Raw genomic sequence first — 27,320 nt, 5'->3', positions numbered from 1 at the left:
CTCAGCCCTTGGAGCCGGGCTTGAGCGTTCCGAAGGGCTTGGAGTTCCGCAGCGAGCCGGAGATCTCCTGCAGGAAGGCGGTGATGTGCGAGTCCTTCTCCGACTTCCTGCCGTTGAAGATGGCCACCACGGTGAAGTGCTGCTCGGGCCGCGTCAGGTAGTAGGTGCTCTGGACCTTGTCGTCGTAAAAGTGCACCACCTTGTCCAGCGTGTTGAGCTCGGCCGCGCGGTCCCCCATCATCATGATCACGTTGGGCCAGTGGGCCCCAGGCCGCTCCCCCGACGGCAGGGACACCACGGCGGGGAACTGCTCCACGCCCTTGGGCGCCTCGCGGTACGAGTGCGGGTGGTGGTAGCCGTGGCCCTGGAAGCTGTCCGAGCCGCGGTTGTCGAACACCAGCGACACGCTGTTGGCGTCGTGCTTGCGCACGAAGGAGCATATCTTGCCGTGGTAGTCGGACACCGTGCACGCCGTCAGGGCCCGCATGTCGGCCGTGGCCGTCTGCCGGCTCAGCGCCTCGTGGAAGTAGAAGCTGAACTTGGCCAGAAGCGCCGCCTGGAAGCGCTGGAGCCACACGTAGAGGTGCGGCGGCTGCACCGGCTTCTGGGACTGGCCGCCGAACATGTGCTTGCGGGTCTCTTTCTGCCTCTGGAAGAGGAGCCCCCAGGCGCTGAGCTTGGAGCTGGCGCCGTGCAGGCTGAGCAGCGCGGGCAGGAAGTGCCACTCGGACACCTGGGCCTGGCAGCGCAACAACTGGGTCACCACGTCTACCTCCGTCTGGAAGCCCCCCTCCACGCGGCCCAGGATGGGGTGGTGGAACCTGGGGGGGAGGGAGATTACCGTTAGAACAGAACCAAAATGAGAGTAGTTACCGTTGCTGGCCTAATTTACTGTGACCTAAAAACAGCCGTCACGGCGGCGTTCTGAGAATACGCTAAACGTATTAGGTTTGCACCGAGTGTGGCTGGCAGCCACCCGCCTACACGCCAGTATCTACACCTACGCACTCTCTGGCTGCGCTGATTAGCCCTCAGAGACCTGTGGATTTCTAAAGCTACAGTGGTATCTATGGTAACCATGTCATGCTAGCTGCCTGGTATCATATGGTAACTAGGGCTGTCTTAAATACTTCGAAGCTTCGTTCGATGGCACAAGCTTCGAACATTAAAAAGAAAATCGAAGTAAAAAAAAATTACTGTGTGTGTGTGTGTGTGTGTGCGTGCGTGCGTGCGTGCGTGCGTGCGTGCGTGCGTGTGTGTGCGCATGGGGCCATTGGGTGGGGCCGGGGGACAAATACACTGGAGGAAGGTAACCCAGCTCAGCACTTCCCAAATTATATCATCACTATTGCCTGTTTGAAGGATATCATCCTCAAACACATATACACCTACATGCCTTGTAGAATTCCACACATAAGAAAGAAAGATACTGGGATGAATAAACAAAATAGGAAATAAAATGTAGAAATGCATGCAATACATAAATAAATATGAATCTCCCTATATGAAATAGAACATTTAGATAAGGTGCTACTGAGATGTGTTGGTGAGTTCTTTGTTTTTTTGTGGAAGTAGCCCTTCTTAAAAATGCATGAACATTCACTGATAATTGGTCTGTAGTGGAATTCACTGATAATTGGTCTGTAGTGGAGTCTACAAGGTCTACATTGCCGGACCATGTAGAATCCGGACCTTGTAGACTGACATAATTCTGTGCATAGTTTAGTCTACACAGGCCATATTTCAAATAATCTAAATCGTACTTCATTCATCTTAAACATTCTTGATTTGGGGGATTGGTAGTTCCCATGAAATCTGAAGTTGTTCAAACGACAACAGCGATCCACCTTGAATTAAATCACACAGCCGAGTGAAACCTTGTTGGCTGCGTCACAGTCACGAAAGGGGCTACTTAATTAATTAATCCAATCCACTTTATTTATAGAGCACATTTAAAAACAACAACGTTTACGAAAGTGCTGTACAAGTCCCACAACATAAGATAAAAAAAATAAAAATAAAAAATGTCGAAGCTTCGAATTAAAATCGAAGCTCGGCCCCAAAGCTTCGATTGCCAAAAAAAGCTTCGAAGGTCAGCCCTAATGGTAACCATGTCATGCTAGCTGGGAAGGGGGCTAAATAATGCTGTTGGTGAGGGGAAGACTGGCATGGCCATTTTTCAAAGGGGTCCTTTGACCTCTCACCTCATGATATCTGAATGAAAACGGGTTCTATGGGTACCCACAAGTCTCCCCTTTACAGCCACGCCCACGTTATCCTAATCCTATGCATTTCTTTGCCAAAGATTTTGTATTTGAACATCTTGAATATTTATGCATACTGGGGTCCCTAAACAATCTTTAATGAGCATAGATTTGGTATGACTGGAAAGCTGAGACTCTCGTGGATCTAATGAGCCCAATTATATTAATGTGTGATGATGTTAGTCCCGATAGTAGCTATTATATTGTAGTGAGCATGGGCACCAGAATAGGGGGGGAGGGGGGTCACCGGGACTTCCAGGTATTATGGAAAGTGTTTTTTGAAACACCTGCTGCAGTGACATTAGAGCAAAGGCCCTGAGTTCCCCCATATTAGCATCGGTTTAATGATCAGACACAGGAAAACTGCTCCTCACTTCAGGTTCATTTTCTCCGTGGCCCAAGTTCGTAGAGCGCTAGTCCTGGTGTCAAGAATGAGAGACCTGTATGGTTACAGAGAACCAAATGGTGTTTCGTGACTCGCAGGCGTTGTAGAGATATTGTGGAAAAATGTAATTGCATGCCTTTTTTCCTCTCCCATCTCTCCAAAAGCACTCCGTTCCAAAGAAATTCAGTTCCATAACATTTCAAATAAAGAAACAAATTGTAAATAAAGTGCTATGTTTTTTTCCCGCAATGTTGCATGTAGTTCTCCTAACTTTCATAGTAAACATTATTTCCCCTGTGTCCATGGTACAATCCAGCACCGTTGGTATTGAGACCATTATTTTTTATTTTGACCTCACTGTATAAAATGAGATATTGTGACCTCTCGGATAATCACAGCATGGTGAAACTTTACAAATTACTAGAGATGTTCCGATCCAATTTTTTCCTTCTCGATCCAATTCCGATATCTAAGCTTTGGGTATCGGCCGATACTGATACTGATCCGATACCAGTGCATACATTAAAAGAAAATAATAATAATACTTATATTATAGGGGTGTAACGGTACCAGGGCCCGTGAGCGGATCGGCGCGGGCGAGAAATCCGCTCTTCGCTCTAGACGGCTTGTTCTGCTCCGCTAATCGCTCATGTTGACCCCGCCCCCAAGTCGCTCTCCGCTCGCTCACCGCTCACCTTGAATCGAGCGCTCCCTGGTCCCCGCTCCACATCGCTCGGCAGATTTGACTTTTTTTTTTGTAGCATGATGTACATTTGCTTGATTTGACCAAACTACAACAGTCTACACCCCCTGGGCCCCTTAACAATTGTTTGTATTGAGCCATATTGTAATTGTACCCATTCTGCAATGTTAAATAACGTTGTTTATAGCTCTACTAAGCGTTGATAGCTAGCCTAGCCACAATGCTATGGTCGCTGCCATTAACATTAGCATGTAAGCTAACGACAACAACAATGGCGTCATATACTTTTTCTAACAGGATGTGAGTGATGGTTCACCCTTCTCATTGGTTGAAAATGGCCTTCATGTTTGTACATCGCCATCTGTTGCTTTGGCATTGTACTACAGTACATGTATATTACATCAGTGTTAAACCACTGTGAGCGGCCCGGAGTGGATTGGAGCGGAGGAGAACTCTCGCTCCGGATGTCGCGCCGACCCATTTAAAAACCCACTCCGTCGCTCACGTCAAAACCGCCCGCTCCGCTCCCCGCGCCGCTCACGCGCCGCGCCGCTCACATAGCCTGAACGGTACACAGAAGCCACGGTTCGGTACATACCTCGGTATTGGGGTCACGGTTCGGTACAAGTTCGGTACAACAGAAGAAAAGAAATGTATAATAATTATTATTAATATAAAATGTTTTAACCCATTCCCCGCCAAAATCGCTGTTCAGCGTTATTGCCCGCCATGCGTTGTCTGCCAATATCGCTGTACAGCGTGTTTCAAGTTCATATTTCATATTTTCGTCATGGAATTCATATTTCACCCACGGAGCCTTGTCATATGCTGCGGGAGCCATCACAACTCTGCAACGCTTCAATACCACCACCTGGTGGCCGATCGGCGAGTTGCCAAACCGGAAATGCCCGTTTCAGCTCGGTCCGTCCCATAATTCCGTCCGGCCACTCGTTTATCGTCCCGGGACTCAATCCACACACCGTGGACATGGATCGTTGCCATAACTCAATAAACAACATGCTTTGGGCGTATATTAGTATTATACAAACCGGAAATGGATCGCCTCGATCCCCACCACATAACTGGGATCTGTTTGTTCCACTCTCATCGCCCAACGGTACGAGGAGACTGACGTGAGTTTCAGCGTTTTTCTTTATCATTTTCGATACAAACTGCTCTGATCAATATATCGCCCATACTACATAAATCATTTAACGTCGGTCACGGAATTATAAACGACCCCCCCCCCCCCCCCTCCGTTCACCCGCAGATGATCAGTCATAACGTTTAGGACCATGTACAGTTGACATTTTTAATATAGCATGGATCGGTATCAAACTGCATTTGATAATCTAATATATGCATTTATGCCTATATCTCACTTTCTATGAAATACTGCAGAAAACGATAAAGCATATTTATACTCTAGACCAGCGGTTCTCAAACTTTTTACACCAAGTACCACCTGAGAACGTAGCTGGCTCTCCAAGTACCACCATATGACCGGCGTTAAAATACAGTCTATTCAGCTATGCACAGTTCACGCAGGAGGCAAATGTATTCCTAATACCATTATTTATTAACTTTTGTCAGACACAGCCACAACAGGGCTCTACAGTGCGACCATATTGCTCGCATATGCCCCTAAAAATATGTGTGTGCGAACCTCAAAACTCAATTACGCGCACGGTGTGCGAGTGCAGATTACAGCCTCGGTCGTACTTTTTATTTCTCTGCTGAGAATCGTTAAAAAACTACAAGTCCCACATTGCACTCAAGCCAACGGTCCAATCACAGTAGAGTGAAGTGACTGGTTTGATGGGAAATAAAGCAAATGACCAATCGGAAGCTCTCATTTTGCTTGTTTACTTCCTGAAACTCCGCCATTGCGATCAGGGCTCTCGTTTTCCGAGACACTAACTTATTATAGTATCTCTCTTACCAATAGCAATAGATTTTAGAACACCTAGATTTATCGATAGCAATAGTAATATAACGTTAATGCAACAAAACGAATGCCTTGCTTTGTTAATCATAACGTTGATGCAGTAGCGTATGTCGGTGTGTTGGCTGTAACGGACATGACAATAACAACGTGTACACATTAAAATTGCGATAATCTATTCTAACATTTTCAAATCGATGCAGTTGAATTTCCCCCTTAGGATCGATGCATTGTTACACCCCTACACCAAAGTCACTGGCCCACTGTGTATCTGTGTGTATAATAACTTGGCTAGCGTTATCAACAGCAGAGATGGGCAATAGGGTCCAGCTGCAGCGCCGGACGGCCGGAGTGCAAGCGGTGTGATGTAATTGGCAGACTCGACTGTCAATCAATGGTCTACCTGACACGCAAACTCATAAACAATGTTTCTGTACTGGAGGTGTACAGTATTTCAATAGGCAACCCTGAAAGGATTATTTTTCTAGAAGAGCAACACAGCCAAAACATATGCATTGTATGCATAAAAGGGGCAAAAGCTAAAGTTAAGTGACTGAACCTTTTGTAGCAGTAGTTTGATTTGATAGTTTATTTGATAGGGACAGCACATGTTAATGAACATCAAGTACAAAATACAAAATGTAAACATGCAGGGTTGTAGCAAGAGCTAATTTACACACATGCACGCACAGTACAAATATACATTTATTAAAAAAAAAAAAAAATGTTGGGTGCTCCTAAATTTCTTTGTGTGCTCCTAAATTTTTTCATTTAGGAGCACATGTGCTCCTTGGGAAAAAGGTTAGCGTAGAGCCCTGCACAATGTACAAAGGGATAGCACTGGAACTAGCAAACGCTTCCACACAACTCATACAATGCAAGGGGCATTGAGAACATAATAACTAACATTCTCACATAGCAAGTGAGAAAATTAAGAACAACTGTATTTCAGCAAATGTACTTAATTCTCTCTATCTCTCTCTCCCTCTCTCTCACACAGCAAGCAATTGTCCGTCATTCTCTCTCTCACACACAGTTTGACCATCACGTCTTCATTCAAGGACAAGCTTCAAACAGACACAACCCCCCCCCCCCACACACACCCCCCCCCCCCCCCCCCCCCCCCCATCTGGGCAGGGGAAGTGATAATGTGTGTGTGGGTCAGACAGGTGGTTGTCTGTGTGTTTGTTGGAAGCAGCTAGTCCAGAGGGTCCCGCCAGCCACTGCACTGCGTGTGTGTGTGTGTGTGTGTGTGTGTGTGTGTGTGTGTGTGTGTGTGTGTGTGTGTGTGTGTGTGTGTGTGTGTGTGTGTGTGTGTGTGTGCGTGTGTGTGGGTCCCTATAATTAAGAACTCAAAACCAGTTGCCATGCTGTGTGAGCGCATGTGTAGGAGTGAGAGAATGTGTGATAGATACTGTAGAGAGGCAGTGGGTGTATATCTCTGTGTGTTAAGGCTGTGCCCGAACCCTGTTTTTAGGGTTCGAACGTTCGCCAGGGTTTATCGAACGAACGAAACTTAATTTTTTTTTAATATTTTTTATTTTTTTATTTATTGTATTATTATAGATCCTACGGAGGGCGGCATTGCATAGTCTATTGGTGTTTACAGTGGTGGCTGTTCATGTAAACATGTAATTAAACAAAGCACTCAGAAGAAAATAAACAAGCTACTGCATCAAAGTTACTACTTATGATAAACAATAGCCCTTGCAAACCGGAGTCATGTAAGGGGCTAGATAAACAAAGGCATTAGTTTTGTGGCATTAACGTTATATAGTTAGTGTTACACGTTCAATAACATCAGCATATTATTTACCCAAACATAGCAAGTAGCAAGCACTCGTCCTCAGAGTCTGGCTATTCCCATCATGTCACTGCCATTGGCTCCGCGCCGCGCTCTCACCGGCCGTCTTACCCCACGGATGCGCGCCCGTCCTGGGCATCGGTCAACCATGGTGCTCCCACCTAAGTGGGAGCACCATGCGCCCCAGCCGTCCCCTTGGGCTTCCGTTGCTCATAAGAGCCCTGAGTTGTACCCATTCTGCAGTCTGTTAATAAAGTTTTCAATCAGACACATGTATAGAAAGGCTTTGTTTTATTATAACATTCGTTGCAGTAAAATCATTATGACTCGTTTGGTCATCCTCATCTACGTTCTCGGTGGGGAGCTAACATATTAGCTACTGTAAGTCTGTTGTGCTTCTCGCAATCAGATCAATGGCGGCATTGCCGGAAGTAAAAAACTAATAAACGCTTGCCGATTGGTGGTAACAGCAGAGGCGGGTGCAAGCGGTGTGACGTAATTGGCAGAATCGCCTGTCAATCAAAATTGTTCTATTGCATTGGTTGAGAGCTCTGGTTGAGACAATAGTATCCAGCTACAGCCCGGCAGGGCAGACCATACTGGTTGAGCTGAGCGCCGCCTCTTCACATCGCTTAGTTCAACCCCGTGCGCCTCCTTTATTTTCTTTTCACCGAACGTTCGAACCCATTAATTAATGTCCGAATGTCAGCGTAACGAACGAACGTTCGGGCTCAGCCTTAGTGTGTGTGTGTGTGTCCATCTGTCATTAAGAAGTGATTCCAGCCTCAGTGATAACACCAGATTAATTGGACGGTTTGCATCAATGCACGGCACACAAAACACACCCAGAAGATGTAGGACCTGACACGTCACACACACACACACACACACAATTATTTTGTTACAAAAACTTAATTTCCTGCATCCTGCATTCTGCAAAAAAATTAAAAAAATAAACACATTTTTTGAATGTTTACCCTTTAAATGCCAGTTTGTGTGATGGCATCACAAATTATTGTTAAAAAAAACACACAAAAAGTAAAATATTTTCAATATATCAAATGCAAAGTAAATTTTTATGGGAGGGATTATTACAGGCTAGGCATGTGTCAATGATTAGCAGCAACACAGATTTTGATGGATTTTGTGTAATGTCAGATTTAACACCAACTCTTTTCAGAAAAGTGGGAGTATTTCATTTTGTATCTTTTTTTTTTTTTTTTCAAATAGTTTTTCTTTATTTTCCCTTTTCAACATGAAACAAGACAATACAATACAATAACAATACTAATAAACAAGACATCACAGGACAATAACAGTAATAATAATAATAATAATAATAATAATAATAATAATAATAATAATAATAATAATAATAATAATAATAATAATAATAATAATAACGACAATGACAAAACCATCAGTTAAATCAGAATAATGAAAAATAAAATAGTCATGTATAAATTAAATATATAAATTAATAAGAATATATATATATATATACATATACATACACACATATATATATATACATATATACATGCATATACCCACATGTATGTACCATAAGGCGAGATTACTTGAGCACCCGTCATCTCCAGTATCGACAACCAAGGTCCCTACCCCGTGAGGACCCCAAATCCGGCGCCCCAGCGAGCCAGAGCATCATGCCTCTTTAACACTCTGATTCACCAAGACCTCGAATCAGGGGCCCCCACCAGTCCGAGACCGCGTCTTGTTTGCTTTTCTCATATTTTTATATTCAGAGTTAATGATATTGTTTACACTGTTCATTTTTTCTCATACGTATTTTTAAATAAACAATAATAAATAATAACAACAATGACAACAACAACATCATTGTTATACAACAGACAGGCCTCTTACGCGTCTGTTGTACAACTTCTTCCACTAGGGAAACCCACCTCCAAAAAATACACAACCGGGGATAGACATCCCAAGACCCCCGGCCCCCACCCCTCCCCCAACCAAACAGCAAAACCACCAATCGACACGGCCAGCGACAGCATGCGGATATATTCACATACCGCCACTAGCCGTATCAATCAACAGCCCCTCTGCTCAATCGAGAAAACAGCGGAGACCAAAGGTCCCGGAACATCCACCCCCGGCCGCGCTCCTCCAAGGTCAATCTCTCCAATGGAAGAAGCTGGGATATCTGATCTTGAAACATCTCAAAAGTGGGCGAAGAGTCATTTTTCCAAAACAGGAGAATACATTTCTTGGCAAAGTATGTTATAACAATCAGCAGTCTATATTTTTTTGGATCCATCTGGATCTCTGGTAATTCATTAAGTAAATAGGCACATGGGGACAAGTCAAATTCCGTTTCTAATACAGATTTTGTAAATAAATGAATACAATTCCAGAATCGTTTTAGTTTATCACAGTGCCAAAACATGTGTAGAAATGTTCCTTCGTTAGTTTTACATCTAGGACAGTTTATTGAATTATCTCTAGACATTTTATGCATTTTTATTGGAGTTAAATACAATTTATGGATAAATTTAAAATTTGCTTCTTTGATTTTGTTACTTGTAAATGGAAAGTGTATTCTATCACAAATATTTAGCCATGTATTTTCTACAAATTTCATGGTTAGGTCTGTCTCCCAGATCCTCAACAAAGGCAAAAAAGATGAGTGACATTCTTTGGAGAAGATGTCATAAAATTCACTAATTTTACCTTTAATTGTGGTCGATGACATTAGTATTTCTTCTATTTCATGTAATTCTAGTCTTAGTTTATTTTCTCTTCTCAGTATGTGTATAATGTTTCTCATTTGTAAATATTTAAAGAAATCAGTATTTGGGATGGCATATTCTGTTCTTAAATCCATAAATGATTTTAACTGCATATTTGTATGAAACAGGTCTTTGAATTGACTTATCCCCAACTGAGCCCATTTGAGTATATTAATTGATCTTAGATGTTTATCTAGATCAGGATTGTGATAGATAGGAGAGTATATGGAGGTACAATTGGTGATACCCAGTTTTTTTGAGCAGTCCTTCCAAGCACATAGTGTGTTAAAAACAGTGAAGCAATTACCTATGTTTCTTATCTTTTTAAATTGTTTTATAAATATGAGAGAGTCCAATGGTAACGGGTCAACAAATTTAGCTTCTAACTGAAACCACTGTGAGTCCCGTCTTCCCAACGACCATGACAGTACATTTCTTAATTGGGCTGACCAAAAATAATGTTGGAGGTTGGGGAGACCGAGACCTCCCATGGATTCTGGTTTCATAAGTGTCAATAACTTTATCCTAGGCATTTTGTTGCACCAAATAAATTTTGAGATGGGTCTATTCATAGATTTGAAAAATTCTGTAGATAAGTAACATGGTAACATTTGAAAAAGGAAATTTAGTCTTGGAAGGACGTTCATTCTTATTACATTTATTCTTCCCAGCAGAGATAATGGGAGCGTGGACCATTTACACAGATCAGTTTTTATCTTTTCTATAAGAGGACAATAGTTTTCCCTGTACAAGTTATCTAGTTGCGGTGTAATGTTTATTCCCAAATATTTAAACCCTTCTGGAGACCAATTAAAGGGATATGTTTTATACATCGTTTCGGTTGGGGTCATATGCAGGAGACAAGCATTTGATTTATTAAAGTTTAACTTATATCCAGAGTATTTTCCAAATTGTTCTATTTCGTTATATAAGTGTGATAAGGACTGTTCTGGGTCTTTTATGTATAAAATAATGTCGTCTGCGTATAAGGATATTTTATGTTCCTCCTTATTCATTTTCAGTCCTTTAATGTGAATATTGTCTCGTACACATGACGCCAGCAATTCAATCACCATCGCGAAGAGTGAACTCGACAGTGGGCATCCTTGTCTTGTCCCTCTCGTTAGTGTAAAAAAATCAGAGGAAGCTCCATTGGTAATGACAGCTGCTTTAGGATTTTTATAGATTGCTTTAATCCAAGCGATAAAGTTTGGTCCCATATTAAGCTTGTCAAGTATAGAAAAAAGAAAGTTCCATTCAACCCTATCGAAGGCCTTCTCTGCGTCCAGTGATAGGAGCAGAGAAGGGCTCCGACTGGTGTCCAAATGGTTTATTACATTTAAAAGTCTCCTTATATTGTCAGCAGAATATCTCCCTTTTATGAAACCCGATTGGTCTGGATTAATCAATTTAGGCAAAATATCTTCTAGTCTTTTTGCTAATAATTTGGTTATAATCTTGTAATCGTGATCTAAAAGACTAATAGGTCTATATGATGAACAATTTAAAGGATCTTTGCCACTTTTGTGCAATACTGTGATATGTGCTAGGTTCATTGATTGAGGGAGTATTCTATTGTGACAGAAATTATACATCATTGCCATAAAAATGGGATGAAGTTCAGTCCAAAATTCTTTATAAAATTCAGCAGAAAAACCATCTGGTCCTGGGCTTTTATTTATGGGCATTAACTTAATTGTGGCCAGAACCTCTTCTTTTGTAAATGATGAGTTAAGATATTGCTGGTCTAATTCAGACAATTTTGACAATTTCTTATTTTGTAAGTACTGGTCCAGTTGTTCTTGTGAATGAGAACTTTGAGATTTGTAAAGTGTATTGTAGAATTCAAAGAAAGCTTGATTAATCTCTTTAGGTTGATATGTTATATTATCATTGAGATTAATTGCTTTAATAGTTCTTTCAGTTTGTTCTTTCTTTAATTGATGGGCCAGTAATTTACTTGGTTTATTGCCAAATTCGTAATGCTTTTGTCTAACGTAATTCATTTTTGTTGTAATTTCGTTTGAAATATTAAGGTTTAATTTGGCCCTGGCCACAATTAATTGTCTCCAATTGTCCTCTGTAGACGCTGTCTTATGAAGTGCTTCACATCTTATTACTTCTCTCTCAAGTTCTTGTGCTTGTGCTCTTTTTACTCGCTTTTTAAATGAACCATATGAAATTATTAGTCCTCTTAAAGTGGCTTTTGCAGCCTCCCAGATAATGTTAGGGTCAATGAGGGGGTCATTATTTTCCTTTATGTAGTTTGTAATCCATGTTCGCGTTTTTACTTTAAATTCTTCATCTTGGAGTAATGAATTATCAAATTTCCATTGTTTGGTGAACGAGTTGTTCCTATTAAACTGAATAGTCATGCATATTCTGGCATGATCTGATAAAATGATTGGGCTAATTTCACATTCCTTTATCATGTATATATATTTTGAGTAAATAAAGGCATAGTCTATTCTACTATATGAGTTATGTACATTTGAGAAGAAGCTGTAGTCTTTAATGCCTGGATGTAATTCACGCCAGACATCAATTAGGCCACTTTCTGCACATAACCCTTGAAGAACTTTTGAGGATTTGGAGCTATGGTTAGTTTGACTAGACTTATCCAATGCTGTCATTGTCAGATTAAAATCTCCCGCCATCACTCCAAAACCTTTACAGTTTTCATTGAACAGCAACACCATGTCAGACATAAATGTGGGTTCATCGGCATTGGGGGCATAAATGTTCAAAAAAGTAATGGATGTTCCCCAAATGCAGCCTGACACCAAGACAAACCGTCCATTTGGGTCTGTAATTGTTTTTTCTACTGTAAATGATATTGTTTTGTTAATCAAAATAGCCGTTCCCCTGCTATGACTTTTATATGATGAGAAATAGACCTGACCTACCCATTCTCTTTTTAACTTTGCGTGTTCAGTGTCTGACAAATATGTTTCTTGTAAAAAAGCCACATCTACTTTGTTTTCTTTTAGAAGGGATAACATTTTTTTCCTTTTAATAGGATTTCCCAAGCCTTTAATGTTCCACGAATTTATAATTATATCTGACATGGTAGTTGGTACAATCTTTGAGGAGTATCTACTATGACTGTATACATTTGCCTCGAAAATATTGCCATTGCTTTTATTAATAAACATGACCAAAAAACATAGAACACAAAACATACATAGAATACACATACATAGAATAAAAAACATACATGAAATACATCAACCCACCCCAGCCATGGTTTTCTGAACCACGACATTTACCCCCTTACTCCTAGTAGGCCATAGAGAAACAATAATGGAAAAAACAAAATAACTGAAAAAGAATTAAATCTTTCTTATATTGGCCCCTGGAGCTCTTGTCTTCAGTGTAATAACTTCCTTTTATTTATTTGTATTTCTCTTTACACCCCCTCCCCTCTTCACTTCCCCCCATGTTGTTAAATATGAGTTGGTCACCTGATATTACTGAATGGTGAGGGGTGTTTCTTATTAGGCAGACTTTTTCTTTTTTTTTCTTTTTTTTCTTATACTGTTGAGAGTTCTCCTCTCCACATACTTTTTACCATTCAGTCATTGTGACCTTCTAATGTTTGAGAGAAAAATATCAGTGCAAAACAGATGCATGTTAAATTCGTGCCATTCCTTGTACCCCCCTCCCTTCCTTTAGTCATGGTATCGTCCGTATGACGTCACACGTTGTTGCAGGAAGTACCGCTGCCAGACAGTAAATATACACGTTGAGAAGAAAAGAAAGAACAGCCGATCGCGACTGTATTGGCAAATCAATACCCCTTCCTCTGGGGTTTCAAAGTCAAGTGATTTGTCCGTATTATAACAGTCATAATGAGGGGGTGCAAACAAACAAAAAAAAACGTAAATGTCATCTTCTTACCTCCACCATGGGTAACGGTTTACGAGGCAAACCTCAGTCCAGCTCGTCGGCGAATGATTCTGCCTCTTTTGGATCGTCAAACAGGACAATTTTGTTTTTATGGAGGATTCGAAGCCGGTGAGGGTATGCAAATCCTCGAAACATGCCCTTTTCGATGAATATCTTGGTCATCCGGTCGAATTCTCTGCGTCTTCGACGTACCTCTGTGGGCAGGTCCTGGCGAATGGTGAGTTTGGCTTCCCCCTCTGTGATTGTAGATTTCTTTGCTGCTTGTAGGATCAGCTCTTTGTCCCCGATTCGTAAAAAACGGATTAGGACTGGTCTGGGATATTTCCCAGCGTGTGGTTGTGATTGTGGTCGCGCTGGGCGAAACACTTGTTCCAGGTCGAGTGTTTTTTCCAATGAAAGCTTGAGCCAGTTTGGTAGTTTTTGCTGAATGTACTCAGGTAGAGTTTGGTCACCCTCCGATTTCTCTGGAAGCCCCAGCAAAACCAGATTTTTCCTCCTCCCTCTGTTTTCCAACTCATCCGTTTTCATCTCCATTGTTCTCAATGTCTTTTCGGCTCGGTGTAACTCTCGCTGGGTTGTTTGCAGGTTGTCCTCTAGTGCAGAAATCCTCTCTTCCGCCTCATCCAGGCGCTGCTTGTGTTTGTCGACTGCTTTGTTTGTTTTAGTCAGTCCTTCTTTAATCGCCGATACTTGGTTTGTCACCTTTTCCAGACGAGTATCGATACCGTCTAATCGGCCCAATATTGCAATGCGTTGAGATTTTAACTCTGACATAATTTCGACCAGCGTGGGGTCATTGTCTGTTTCAATTGTTTGGTCGTCGACGTCGACATCTGGTTTGTTTCGCTGGCCTTTCCTTGTTGTTGCCATCTTGCAAATCACCACGTTTTATCAAAAGCCTTTACTTAATTTAAGTTGAAACAAAATTATTGAAATTGTCCTTGAGTGGAGGTAAGAATTGCAAATTGAATCACTGAGACAGTGTAGAGCTCTTAGTTCAGGCAGCCATCTTGTTTCCCAGCCTGGGTTCATTTTGTATCTGACATTACAAAAAATCTAAAAAGATAAATAGTTATGATCAGGGCTGAAGTTGAATTAAAGATTTATGACTGTTTAGACTGCATTACCCTCTGTCACAGTGATCTCCTGGTTGTTCCCCACTTAGGTTATCTAACTACAGGGTATCTGCAGGTTTAGCCCAGTCATATTTAATGCTTTTTAACACTTTCAGCGCCACGCCTGGTTTTCCGTTTTACTGCTTGAATGCCACCATCGGCGCCAATGTTAACGTTAATATCGCCTAATCTATGTTTTAAATTATGGCTATGTGTCTAATCTGCCCATCGCATTATCAAAGACTATTTTCCAGTCAGTGCTGTGAAGGCAGATTGTTTTTTTATCGCGTCGTTGCCATTTCAGAGCAGTTAGAAAAGCCCCCGTTTTGATATAAAAAACAGCTCATTCTGGAGCATTCTATGAAAATCATCTTTTAGTGGAATATTCCACAACGTTGATATTCGTCGGCCTTTTTATGAATCGTTTTCAAATAAACGCTAGATGATCAATATTATACGTGCACGCACGCACATTACGGCCGCGCACTGATAATCGCTCCGTTGATTTCCTCACGGACTTTTACAGTGAAACCGAAAGAAGACATTTCACAAAACAGCTTATAACTTCATCAAACTTACTCTGATTATCCTAACACTGATAACATAGAGTCCTTACCTGACATCAGATGGTATCCAACTGGTATATTCCAATTCCTGATCACCATTCGAAAAAATTGATACGTGTATGGATCCAACGCGATACAGTAGAACTCCATGATCCGCGGGGATCTGAGGCTCCAGAATGAACTCTAGTAACCCCGGCTGGATCAGTGAACTGGAAAATGTGGAGTACCGGATTTTTTTCCCCATTCATTTTCATTGAGTCCATTCCAAAATCACTTATGTCATCTGGGAGACGACAGGGGGCGCTTTTTTCCACAGTGATCGTCGGCGCCCCTCGGCTATACTCGGGTAGGCTCGGGTGATGCAATAATTTTTCAGATCGCAAAAAAAAAAAAAAAGTCAGAGAAATCTCGTGAGTGGCTAGCAACCACCTATAAAAAACACGAGAAATCTCGTGAGTGGCACTGAAAGAGTTAAGACTTTTTAATGCCACTCAGAATTAAATTTAATACCAATTTCACAATAACAAAATGACAAAAATCATGCAATGACACCAATTAGTTTAAGTTTAGGGACACATTGGTCCAAAGATGTTTATTAAAACATAACTTGGAAACTTAAAAATCTTGAACTTAAAGGAGTAACTGGATTGGATGAATTTCAACAAAGGGGTGACCAAACATAAATAGCAAATATAACCAAATATACCAGGGGCCAAGCAGCAAGTGCAACCGCCACTGTCAGAACACATAACTATTACCACCCTCCCCAGGGTATCAAAAAAGTCAACCAACAAACAAGAATAGTAATACCCTGAAGACTCTAACAGGAGCACTCATTCAAGGGTACTACGACTATGCTTGCACCTCATGGTACCAAAGCACCTCAAAGGCCCTAAAAACAAGATTACATCACAAAACAAACTGGTCAGACTACTGCTTAACCTCACTCCTAAAACCCACTTTACCCCTGCCCACATTCAAAACCGCTCTTAAAGAGCACCTACGGGAGGCTGCAATTAGAAACTGGGCACCGTAAATGTCCAAACCCCCCCCCACCCCCCCTCCTAATGTACAGTCTCCTCCCCATCATATGTATATATTTTCTGTTAGGATCTCTGGGTAACAGTACTGTATATTTGCATATCGTATATGTCACAATTGTAACACTACAGTACTATATAGTATACCTGTATGTCATGTATGTCCCTATGCCATAAATGTCATGATGTCATGTATGTTGAGTATGTCATAAATGTCATGTCACTATAATTGAAAATGGGGGACCCTGATGTAAACAAGACACACGTCTTTCTCTGGTCTGCATCCCCTTAACAATTGTGTGTATTGAGCCGTACTGTATTGTACCCATTCTGCAATCTGTTAAATAAAGTTTTCATTCATTCATCCAGTTGTTTTGTTTTTGTGGTTTTGGTTGAATGAATACTTTGTTTAACAGATTGCAGAATGGGTACAATACAGTACGGCTCAATACACACAATTGTTAAGGGGATGCAGACCAGAGAAAGACGTTTGTCTTGTTTACATCAGGGTCCCCCATTTTCAATTCATAGTGACATTTATGACATACTCAACATACATGACATTTATGGCATAGGGACATACAGGTATATAGTACTGTACCGTTACATTTGTGACATATACGATATGCAAATATACAGTACTGTTACCCATAGATCCTAACATACATGGGAGGATACTGTACGTCATTAGGAGGGGGTGGGTGGGAGGAAAAAATACATAGTGGGTGAAGATCTCATCGAACATAAACACAAACGTGTCCTTGTTTACATCCGTGAATAGATTATTTTCAAGTTAAGACCTCAGCTTCAAGCTTTGGCGTGGAGCCGAATGTTATCCAGACTTCTGTTGGTGCAGATGTTATAGTCCTACCTGAGATGGCGCAGCTGGTGTGGAGGCAGGGGCCGAAAATAAATGCGAAATAGTAGTTTGCAGGCGGTTTTTGCAGAACGCTCAGCATGTGCGACGCGACTGCTCTTTCTTTTTTTTTGCAGCGGGGCTTGTAATGGTCTTTGACTGGGACCAACCATCGCGCAAACAGTGGATTGTCGAGCCAGTTCTCGTTAAATTGGCACTTAGTTTCCCATATTAACGAGTGCAAATGCTAAACTAAACTAAACGTAACGTTAGCGTTATTGCTTCGCCTTGCTAACGTTAGCTAGACTCCGTTGCTGAAATGGTTCCCCGGCCAACACATTACACAAGGAGTTGTGTTGGTTCCGCCCCATTCCGGTCTGCGTGATTCTACAATGAAAAGTCAAACTTTATCTCCCGTTATAGTTTTCCCCCAGATTTCATAATAAAACATAAGATGACATGGGATTTTATCTTTCCTTTCTATGGCATTTTTAAGACCTCTGAAAATGGATTTAAGACATTTTAAGACAAACTAAGGCCTTAATAATTGATAAACAAATTTAAGACCTTTTAAGAATTTTTAAGGATCCGCGGACACCCTGAACTATCGCGCCGCCGCAACCAGAAACACTGGCCTGGCCTGCTTCTAAGTTCAGTGGCCTGACTGCAAACATTTTTTTCAAGTACTACCAGCAGTACCACCAAGTACCACTAGTGGTACGCATACCACAGTTTGAGAACCACTGCTCTAGACGGTATTTTCGTATGAATGTGTGAATGAAAAAGTAAAACGTTCCTACATCCTGAACGATAGATAATTGATGTTGAATGGGCCATAGTAATGTCAATTTAGCAATACAATTTAAAAAGTTATAGCCTTGCAAAGAAGGTGAACATCTCCATAGACAAATAGCGCTGGCAGAGAATGGTTTAGGATGATCAAAGTGGTGGCAGAGAATGGGTTAATTTACTTTTTTTTATTTTATATATTATATTTATGGTAATTATTATAATTATTATTATTAAATAGAATAATTTTCTATAGGCTTGCCGTGGTAGTCAGTGATACTGGTGTCATTCTGTGTTCAGGCATCCACTTGCTACTGCCCCTTTAACAACTTATCCTTGCTAAGTTTCACTTTCACTTCTAGAGATAATTTTACTTCACAACGTGACTGAATACTAGAGAACAGATGACATATTACAACAATGGCAGAGGATTATTTGGATTTAAACAGTGGAGCTCAGATGATCTGTCCGGAGAAGTATGTTTCTTTTTCTTATTTGATGATGAGCTGTGCCTGTGAGTCCGGCGGGGGAGAATGTTGATGTGTGTGTCGGCGACGCGTGTGTTTCTTTCCATTGGTTTCATTTGGTTAACGTTATTGGGCAAACAAGAAAACACAGCCGTTCCAGTTGTAAATGTGCCTTTCTCCGTGCACTTTCGCCGCTCTGAACTGAAGTCGGGGACTCGGTGTGCCGCGCGCTGTTCTCGCACGGACCTCGCGAGTGCCTGCATGTGGGTGTGTTTGCACTGTGGGGCGTATTCTCCGTATGGGTGGGCGTACCGCACCGTGACGGCCGTACCGTAAATTCACGGGGCGAATACACGTACCGTTACACCCCTATTATATTATATAAATTATAAAATATATATATATTGAGGGCGGCTGGGTGGCGCAGCGGAGATTGCGCTCGTCACCAATGCAAGAGACTCCGGTCTCGAATCCGGGTGTCAGCATTGCCTCCGGCTTGGGCCGGCCGTCATACTGGCTCATTTGGCAGAGCCAGCGGGTGGAAGTCGATGGGTGGTAATCTGGACGTTGAGGACAGCGACTCCTACAGGTCGGTTGGGGGACGCCTGCACAGCAGAGACAGGAAGTGGCGGGGGGTAGTGTGAGCCTCCCACGACGTGTTACACCTCGCCAATGAGAGTCCGCGCTGGCAGGTGAAAAGATGTGACAGGCTGCCTCCTCGTGTACCGGAGGGGACACGTGATGCAAGGCTTCCATCCTACCTACAACCAACCAGTGGGGGGCATATAAGAGCAACGTTCAAGACAGGGGAGGGGAGAATTGGAAACACGAAATTGGGATGGGAGAAAAATTGAAAAATAAGGAGAAAAAGTGGATACACATTTTTTTAACAACAGGTGATTGTATAGATTAGTATTAGGTCGCTTTCACACAGGGGCTGTTTGGTCCGGACTATCGGACCAGAATTCGATAGTCCAGTTTTTCGGGTTTGTGTGAATGCGCGTCGAACTCGGTCCGCGGACCAAACACACGAACTCTGTTCCGCCCAAAAACATAGGTCTCGGTTCGCTTCATCGGACCAAACGCGGACCAAATATAGGAAGTGCTTATTATTATTATTACCACTGCGCGCGGCATTCACTGCAAAACAAGCACACTGCATCTATCTATCTATCTATCTATCTATCTATCTATCTATCTATCTATCTATCTATCTATCTATCTATCTATCTATCTAACTGTGCATCTTGGGTAGAAGGAAGAAAAAACGCGGCTTATTATTATTACCGAGGCGCGCAGCATTCACTGCAAAACAAGCACACTGTACACATATAGGCAGAAGACCAAATAAAACAGCTACTTGTGGGCACTCATAAAAACAACGCAGTGTACAAGTTGTTTAGCGAGAGGATGGTGGTAATTGGCTTCAATAGAACAATGGATCAATGCCATGTCAAAATAAAAAAAACTCCACCACCGCTGATCTGGAGGGCTCGCAGTCCACACACACAGACACACACGCGCGCACGCACACACACAGGCTCGCAGCCACACACACACATTTCCACTCTCTATTGTCCAATAGACAAGCGCCATTTTCAACCGCGTGACATTGTTCAGAAAGTTTTGGTGCGCACGGACGTTATACATTGTTGGACTTGCTATCCAGTCTGCTCCGGTTCAGTTAGCTAGTAGCAGAGGCTCTGGCTACTGCTAGTAGTAACGTCTATGTTGTGATTTTTAATGCACAATAAATATTCAACATTCTCTTTTGAGACTCCGCCTCAGACTCTTATCCTTTGGCACTAAAAGCTAAATATGGTCACCGGTATGGCTGTCCACAACATGTCATTAATTGCGTGCATGCGAGAGGTCGATCAGTGACGACACTTAGGTTAGTCACGTTAACGTGAGCTAGATGGAAAGACAATGTAACGTTACTGGTGAAAAAGTGATTTACCTTGGAATACTCCTTTGCCAACTTGCTGTACTTTGCTTGCAGGTCTGCAGCCATTATTGCTGGATTATGAATAGCCCCAATTTTAGCCAAGGTAACGTTAAGCTAAAACTAGCTTTTCAGCTAGCTCTTGCTAATGCTAATAACACCAGCAAGCGAACACATCAGAGCTCCCACCGCTCTGTCGGGACGATGGTATTTAAGAAAGTATCTGCTGTTAAAATGACAAACAGCATTGACACTTTAATTCATGGTCGATTAAAAACACGTTTGTTTTATAATGCTCACTCTCAGCAGGAGGATACCGCACGTGTTGTTGATAAATTACGTCATATGGGATCGGAGCATAGAATTGAAGCGTACTCACCGATACCAGCATTTTAGGCTGTATCGGAGGCATTTCCGATACTGGTATCGGTATCAGAACAACTCTACAAATTACAACCATAAACTGGACACCCAGGGCATTCAGGGGATGTATGGCTTTCCTACTGTAGGTATATTGTCACAGGTTTTATACCAAATTACAACATGACTTTTTCTATGGTGTTCCTCGAGGTCTTGGTGTCTTAATGTGGTATTTGGGGGATTTTTGACCATGTGTATCAATACTAGTGGTCAAAAATGTTAAAATGTTGCCCCAAATCTGTGTAACAAATGGTATCATCTCAAAAATCGCTGCAACAACTTATGAGACATAACAGAGCATGGGAACGGCCATCATACGCTTCCATCATAATGTTCTAAGTCTTTATACACTCTGCACTCACACTACAATGTAAATATGCGCCTAACCGAAACATGTTTACCGTATTACAGATTCATGAATAGAAAGACTCTACAGTGACTCAGGAGGTGGAGCGGGCGTCTAGTAATCCGAAGGGTCCTGGTTCGATTCCAGCTCCCCTGGCAGCGTGTCAAAGTGACACTTAACCCCTAACTGCTCCCGATGAGCAGGTTGGCACCTTGCATGGTCACCTCTGCCGTCGGCGTGTGAATGTCTGAGTGAATGTGAGGCATAAGTTGTGAAACGCTTTGGTTAAAAGCACTATATAAATGCAGTCAATTTACCATTTAGCCTACTTGACACACAGTGCTGAGCTTCATCTAAATTGAATCTTCAGGTTCCTAGCTTTCAGATGATGTCATCACTTCTAAGTGGCATGTGCTGTTGACCAGCTACCTCCCTCTGGGTCTCTTATGGTTAATGTCCCCAGGTGTGTTGGATGCTGAGAAAAGGCACTCACCTTCATCCCTCACTGCACTGTGCAAACTCACTCTGTGTGTGTGTGTGTGTGTGTGTGTGTGTGTGTGTGTGTGTGTGTGTGTGTGTGTGTGTGTGTGTGTGTGTGTGTGTGTGTGTGTGTGTGTGTGTGTGTGTGTGTGTGTGTGTGTGTGTGTGTGTGTGTGTGTGTGTGTGTGTGTGTGTGTGTGTGTGTGTGTGTGTGTGTGTGTGTGTGTGTGTGTGTGTGACTGGTAAGCTACGGTTTAGCTGACGTGTCTTTTGGGGATGTGGTGAAATTCCATGTACGCTGAACTCAGCAGAAAGTATTCCTCCACCACCTTCCCCCTTTCTCCCTCCCTCTCTCTCCCTGTGTTTACTCCCCGCGGTCTCTCCCTCATCCTTCCCCCTCTCCTCAACAACAGTGACAACGGTGGCTCAGAGGAGGTAGAGCGGTCGTCTGGTAACCCGAAGGTTCCCGGTTGGATTCCGGCTCCTCCCAGCAGCGTGATGATGAAGTGTCCTCGAGCGAGACACTTAACCCCCTAACTGCTCCCGATGAGCAGGTCGGCACCTTGCACGGTTGCCTCTGCCGTCGGTGTGTGATTGTGAGCCATGAGCGCTTTATAAATGCAGTCGGGCTGTTAACTAATATTCTATATTGGAATGAATAATCGAATTGTAAAATAAAACATACATTCAATTGTGAAAATGTATATTAGATTGTGAAATAAGAATGTGCCAATAACAACAACAACTGCATTGCATAAAGGCAGAGAGTTCAGAACCCAACTCGTCACAAAGAGAGTGATTTGCACTCTGAGCAAATCTAAAAAGCCCCGTTTGGAAATACTTTGGAATTGTATCAACTTTTGGGACTTTATTGTAAATCATCCCTCAGGATAAAACTAGATATTGAATAATGAATAGAGACAGAAGCGTCATGCAGGTCTCCAGTGGTTTGATGATTACTATTTCCCGTTTCGTGTCAAGGAAAAGCTATTCTTCCATGTTTATCACACCTTGTATTATTATTATTGTCATGTCCGTTCTATATACCGTAAAATGTTATCTCGCTCTGAGAGACCGCCCCTTCTCAATTTAGCACCAGTTTCTCCTCACAATGTCTGACGTTGTATTGGTTTGCCCTCTTGTGGACATAATGCGCAATAGATATTTGAATGTCTCAAACCTGTGTGTGTTTTTTTCCCAATGAATTTTGGGCCAATTTTGACAGCCCTAAAATGCAGTCCATTCACCATTCACCTTTAGTCTATTCCTCTGGGGCCTCAAACACACCAGCTACCCCCAGGCAGGGATGAGCAGCGGAACACACCTGGAGCTGTATTTCTGCAGCACGGCCTCCAGGGTGGCGACCAGCTCGTCTGAGTTGATGGTTTTCTGGCTGGCCAGCAGGTGCATCTTCTCGTACAGGTCGGCCATCTCCATGCGGGCCTGGGTGAAGTGGCACAGCTGTTCCGAAAGGTGCGACAGCAGGTCCTCCAGGTAGGGGGCGGAGCCTGGCTGGGCGTGGCGCCCCATGGTCACCACCCTCTTCAATTCATTGTACAGGGAGGTGTAGACGGTTCGGATGGAGTCCTTCCTGCTAAAGAAGGACTGGCCGCCTAAAGTGACAGAGTGGGCAGATTGGGGGATGGATGGGGTGGTGGAGGACATACATTTATTACGAGCAGCTCCAAAATCCAATGACTTGCCCAAACACAAAGAGGAGTTTGTATTGTAAGTGTGCCACCATTACAGGAAAGGTAAATTACTATAAAATGTCATATGGGGCACCCAAGTGGCGACCCATGTTAACACGCTGCGTCGCGAAGCGGCCGACCCGGGTTCGATTCCCGGACCCGGCGTCCTTTGCCGAATGTCTTCCCCCCACTCTGTCTTCCGTTCTTCCTCTCTCTCTCCCTCTACCGGACTGCCCGGTAGTACAAAAATACAAATCTACCAAAATCATAATAATAAAAAATAAAAAAAATGTCATATGAATGGGCTTCAACGCCATCTGCTGTTTAGAAATATATAGCTGCCAAAATGACAAAATAGTTTATGGCTGCACTCAAATCCAACTGAAAAGCGAATTTCTAGTTTGGTTTTACATTCTGCTTTGGCAATTATATCCTGCACCCCTGACTAAGAACTTGGGGGCCAGTAGGCGTCTAGTTTTTTACCAACCCAATTTCCATTTCCATTTCCATTTCCATTTCCATTTCCGCGTTCGTGTTCTGCGATCTGATTGGCCACTGACGTTTCTGGTGCGATCTGATTGGCCACTGACGTTTCTGGTCATGTGACATGTGCGCCCAATCGCGTGACGCCTGTTCCTGCGCCCATTTCCGCCTCGAACAGCCTGCAAACTACCTAACGCCTAGTTTATCACTGGTTAAGCTTAGGCAACTCTTTCGAAGTTGGTTAAGGTTAGAGTTTGGAATCAGGGCTGGCATTCTATCGCCCAGCTCTAAGACAAACTCTAACTTTAACCAACTTCGAAAGAGTGCCTAAGCTTAACCGGTGATAGAAACAGGCGTCACACGATTGGCGCACATGTCACGCGACCAGAAACGTCAGTGGCCAATCAGATCGCAGAACGCGGAACTGGGTTGGTAAAAAACTAGACGCGGCCAGTAGCTATAATACCTGAGCCGTTTTGTGTTCTGAAAAAAATAAAACATATACACATTAGGTAAAGGCCTAATATTACCCATTTTTTGCCCGAGGAACGTCATGTTGTGGTAGGCCTTCTCCGCCGCGGCCAGGTGCGCCAGCGCGGCGAGCAGAGCGGCCCAGAGCCCCGCCCCCCCGGCCCAGAGCCCCGCCCCCCGGTCCTTCTCCTTCTCCACGTAGCTGGCCGCGCGCTCGAAGGAGCAGAGCCCGAGCTGCGTGAAGAAGCTCTCCAGGATGGCGCGCTCCCGCGGCACGGGCCGCAGCTCGTCTTCCCGTGACACCTTCAGTTCAGTTCAGAGTTCAGTTCAGAGTTTTTATTTGCCACATGGAATCAATACAATCAGAGTTTCTTCATTACACAATCATAAATATCATTCCATGGACAAAAGGAGCAGGAAGAAGAATAAATCTTATAGTTACCTGCCCCTTATTCCTAAACTAAACAAGTATTTACTTAATGGTCGGCGTACAACCTAATTTACACAAAATAATAATGTATACCATTAAACAAGAAACACACAATCCACAGTTAAACAAGAAAAAATTAAATAATAATAAAGAATAAATAAAATAAAAGATTTAAAAAAAAAATCTCACTATTCAGATCACATTTGATTTTCATACTGACTAATTTTTTTTTTTTTATAATTTTTTTTGAATTGATTTGATTGATTGATTGAAAAGTTTATTAACAGATTGCAGAATGGGTACAGTACAGTACAGCTCAATACATACAATTGTTAAGGGGATGCAGACCAGAGAAAGACTTTCGTCTTGTTTACATCAGGGTCCCCCATTTTCAATTCATCATAACATATATAACATACATGACATACAGATAGACAGTACTGCTACATCTATACATTTATGACATATCAGATTTGCAAATACAGTACTGTTTGTGATACAAAAGTGTCCAGAAAAAGAGTGTATATACATTTGGCGTAGAAACTGTACATTGGAGGAGGTTGGGTGGGTGGGGTGGGGTTGGGTGGGGTTGGGTGGGTGGGTGAGGGCTGTACATTGGAGGGGGGGGGGGGGGGGGTTGGGTAGGGGACACACACACATTTTACACTGTACATTGGAATACTGACAAAGCCTTACTTGGTCATTTACTGTACAACTAGGTTAGGACATTTGTAGGGGCCAGTTTCGAATTGCAGTCTCACGTAGGTGTTTTTTTAGAGTGTTTTTGAAAGTGGGTAGTGATTCACATTCCTTTACAGCTTTAGGTAGGGCGTTCCACATTGATGTGGCATAATTGCGAAACGTGTTTAGTCCCTTGTTTGAGCCGAATCTGGGTTTTACATGATTTGTGGAGCTCCCTCTGGTGTTGTGATCGTGGTATTCACTGACCTTTGGGAAGTATTTTGACATGTACATGGGTACCTTGGTCGCGTAGTGTATCTTGTAGACCAGGCCCATTGCAAGTTGCTGTACTCTGTCGTCTACTCTAAGCCATCCTAGGTTGTCAAAGTGGGCAGGGGTGAGGTGGGTTCTAGGAGTCAGGTCAAGCAGTAGTCTGACTAGCTTGTTTTGAGATGTTTGTAATTTGTTTTTTAGTGCCTTTGAGGTGCTTTGGTACCTGTCTGATCTCCTCCACCAGTACACTCCATCCCGGAACCTACGATCCTCTGATCTAGGTCTCCTCTCCATCCCTCGCACCAGGTTACGGACTTTTGGGGACAGAGCCTTCAGCGTGGCGTCCCCTACCCTCTGGAACTCTCTCCCCCCAGAAATCCGCAACGCCCCAACCCTGGACACCTTCAAATCCGCTCTAAAAACACACCTCTTCACCAAGGCTTTCCCCATCAGTTAGTTTTAGATTAAATTAGGTCCATTATCCCCTACTTTCCCTCATCCCCTCTTCCCCCTCCCCCCCTACTTTCCTTGCCCTATTTTTTGTCCTGATTGTAAAGCGACCTTGGGTTCTATGAAAGGCGCTATATAAATTTGATTTATTATTATTATTATTTTTACCATGAGGTGCAAGCATAGTCGTAGTACCCTTGAATAAACACTATTACATCCCTTAAGCTCGCTATGGAGAGAATTCCACAACTTTACACCAATAACTGAAGGACACATCTGTTTAAGTGTGGTACGTGCAAACTGACTTTCTAAATGAAAAAGATTTTGTAGTTTTTCTGGCAGTGTATTATTTCTTGCCCTAAACATAATTAACATTGTTTGAAACTTAACCATGTCTTCAAGTTTAATTATTCTAGATTTAATAAATAATGTGTTTGTGTGTTCTCGATAATTCACTTTATGTGTGATTCTTACAGCCCTCTTCTGTAGTATATATAATGGTTTTATATTGGTCCTATAAGTATTCCCCCATACTTCACACAATAACTGAGATAAGGTGAGATGAGTGAACAGTAGAGTGTTCTCATTGCCTCATACTTCTAACACATCCTTTACTTAGTTTATTCATAACAAAAATACGCTTGGACATCTTTTTTTTAACGTGTGCTATGTGAGATTTCCATGTTAATTTATCATCCATAATCACACCAAGAAAACAAAATTCATTAACTCCGTCATGCATACCTCCGTCATGATGCGAGATAATATATCAACTCAGATAATAACCGTCAAGGAGATTGAAGCGGGTGTTGTGGCCGCAAGGAATGACTTCTTGAATGAGCTCCACCATAGTCAATAAGCTGAGTTAACGCTATAGCCGTTTGATCTAAAACCACAAGACCGACCTGAGCACGCGCGGAATACAGCGACACTACTAAACATTGTTCGCCAAAGACCCAACAATCAAGTCAATAATGTTCACATAGTCAGTAAATGAACAGAAAAAAAACATATTCAACCGGCTGGATGGCTAACCATCAGA

At 42.6% G+C, this 27,320-nt stretch overlaps 1 protein-coding gene across 1 annotated transcript; it reads right to left on the bottom strand.

Annotated features, from left to right (window-relative positions):
* Position 1: 1 nt before the first annotated feature.
* On the bottom strand, positions 2-27,320 carry kics2 (KICSTOR subunit 2; the record flags this gene model as incomplete). Its single annotated transcript, XM_084330105.1, has 4 exons — positions 27,023-27,320; positions 24,504-24,747; positions 23,124-23,412; positions 2-821 (listed from the first exon to the last, which is right to left on the bottom strand). Exons 1-4 carry the CDS (start codon positions 27,029-27,031, stop codon positions 2-4), a joined length of 1,362 nt encoding a protein of 453 aa, XP_084186231.1. The 5' UTR covers positions 27,032-27,320.

This window comes from Notolepis coatsorum, assembly GCF_963971535.1.
Source record: "Notolepis coatsorum genome assembly, chromosome: 15".
NCBI lineage: Eukaryota > Metazoa > Chordata > Actinopteri > Aulopiformes > Paralepididae > Notolepis > Notolepis coatsorum.
Note: the sequence above shows the minus strand (reverse complement) of the source record. Positions and strands in the feature narration are given on the sequence as shown.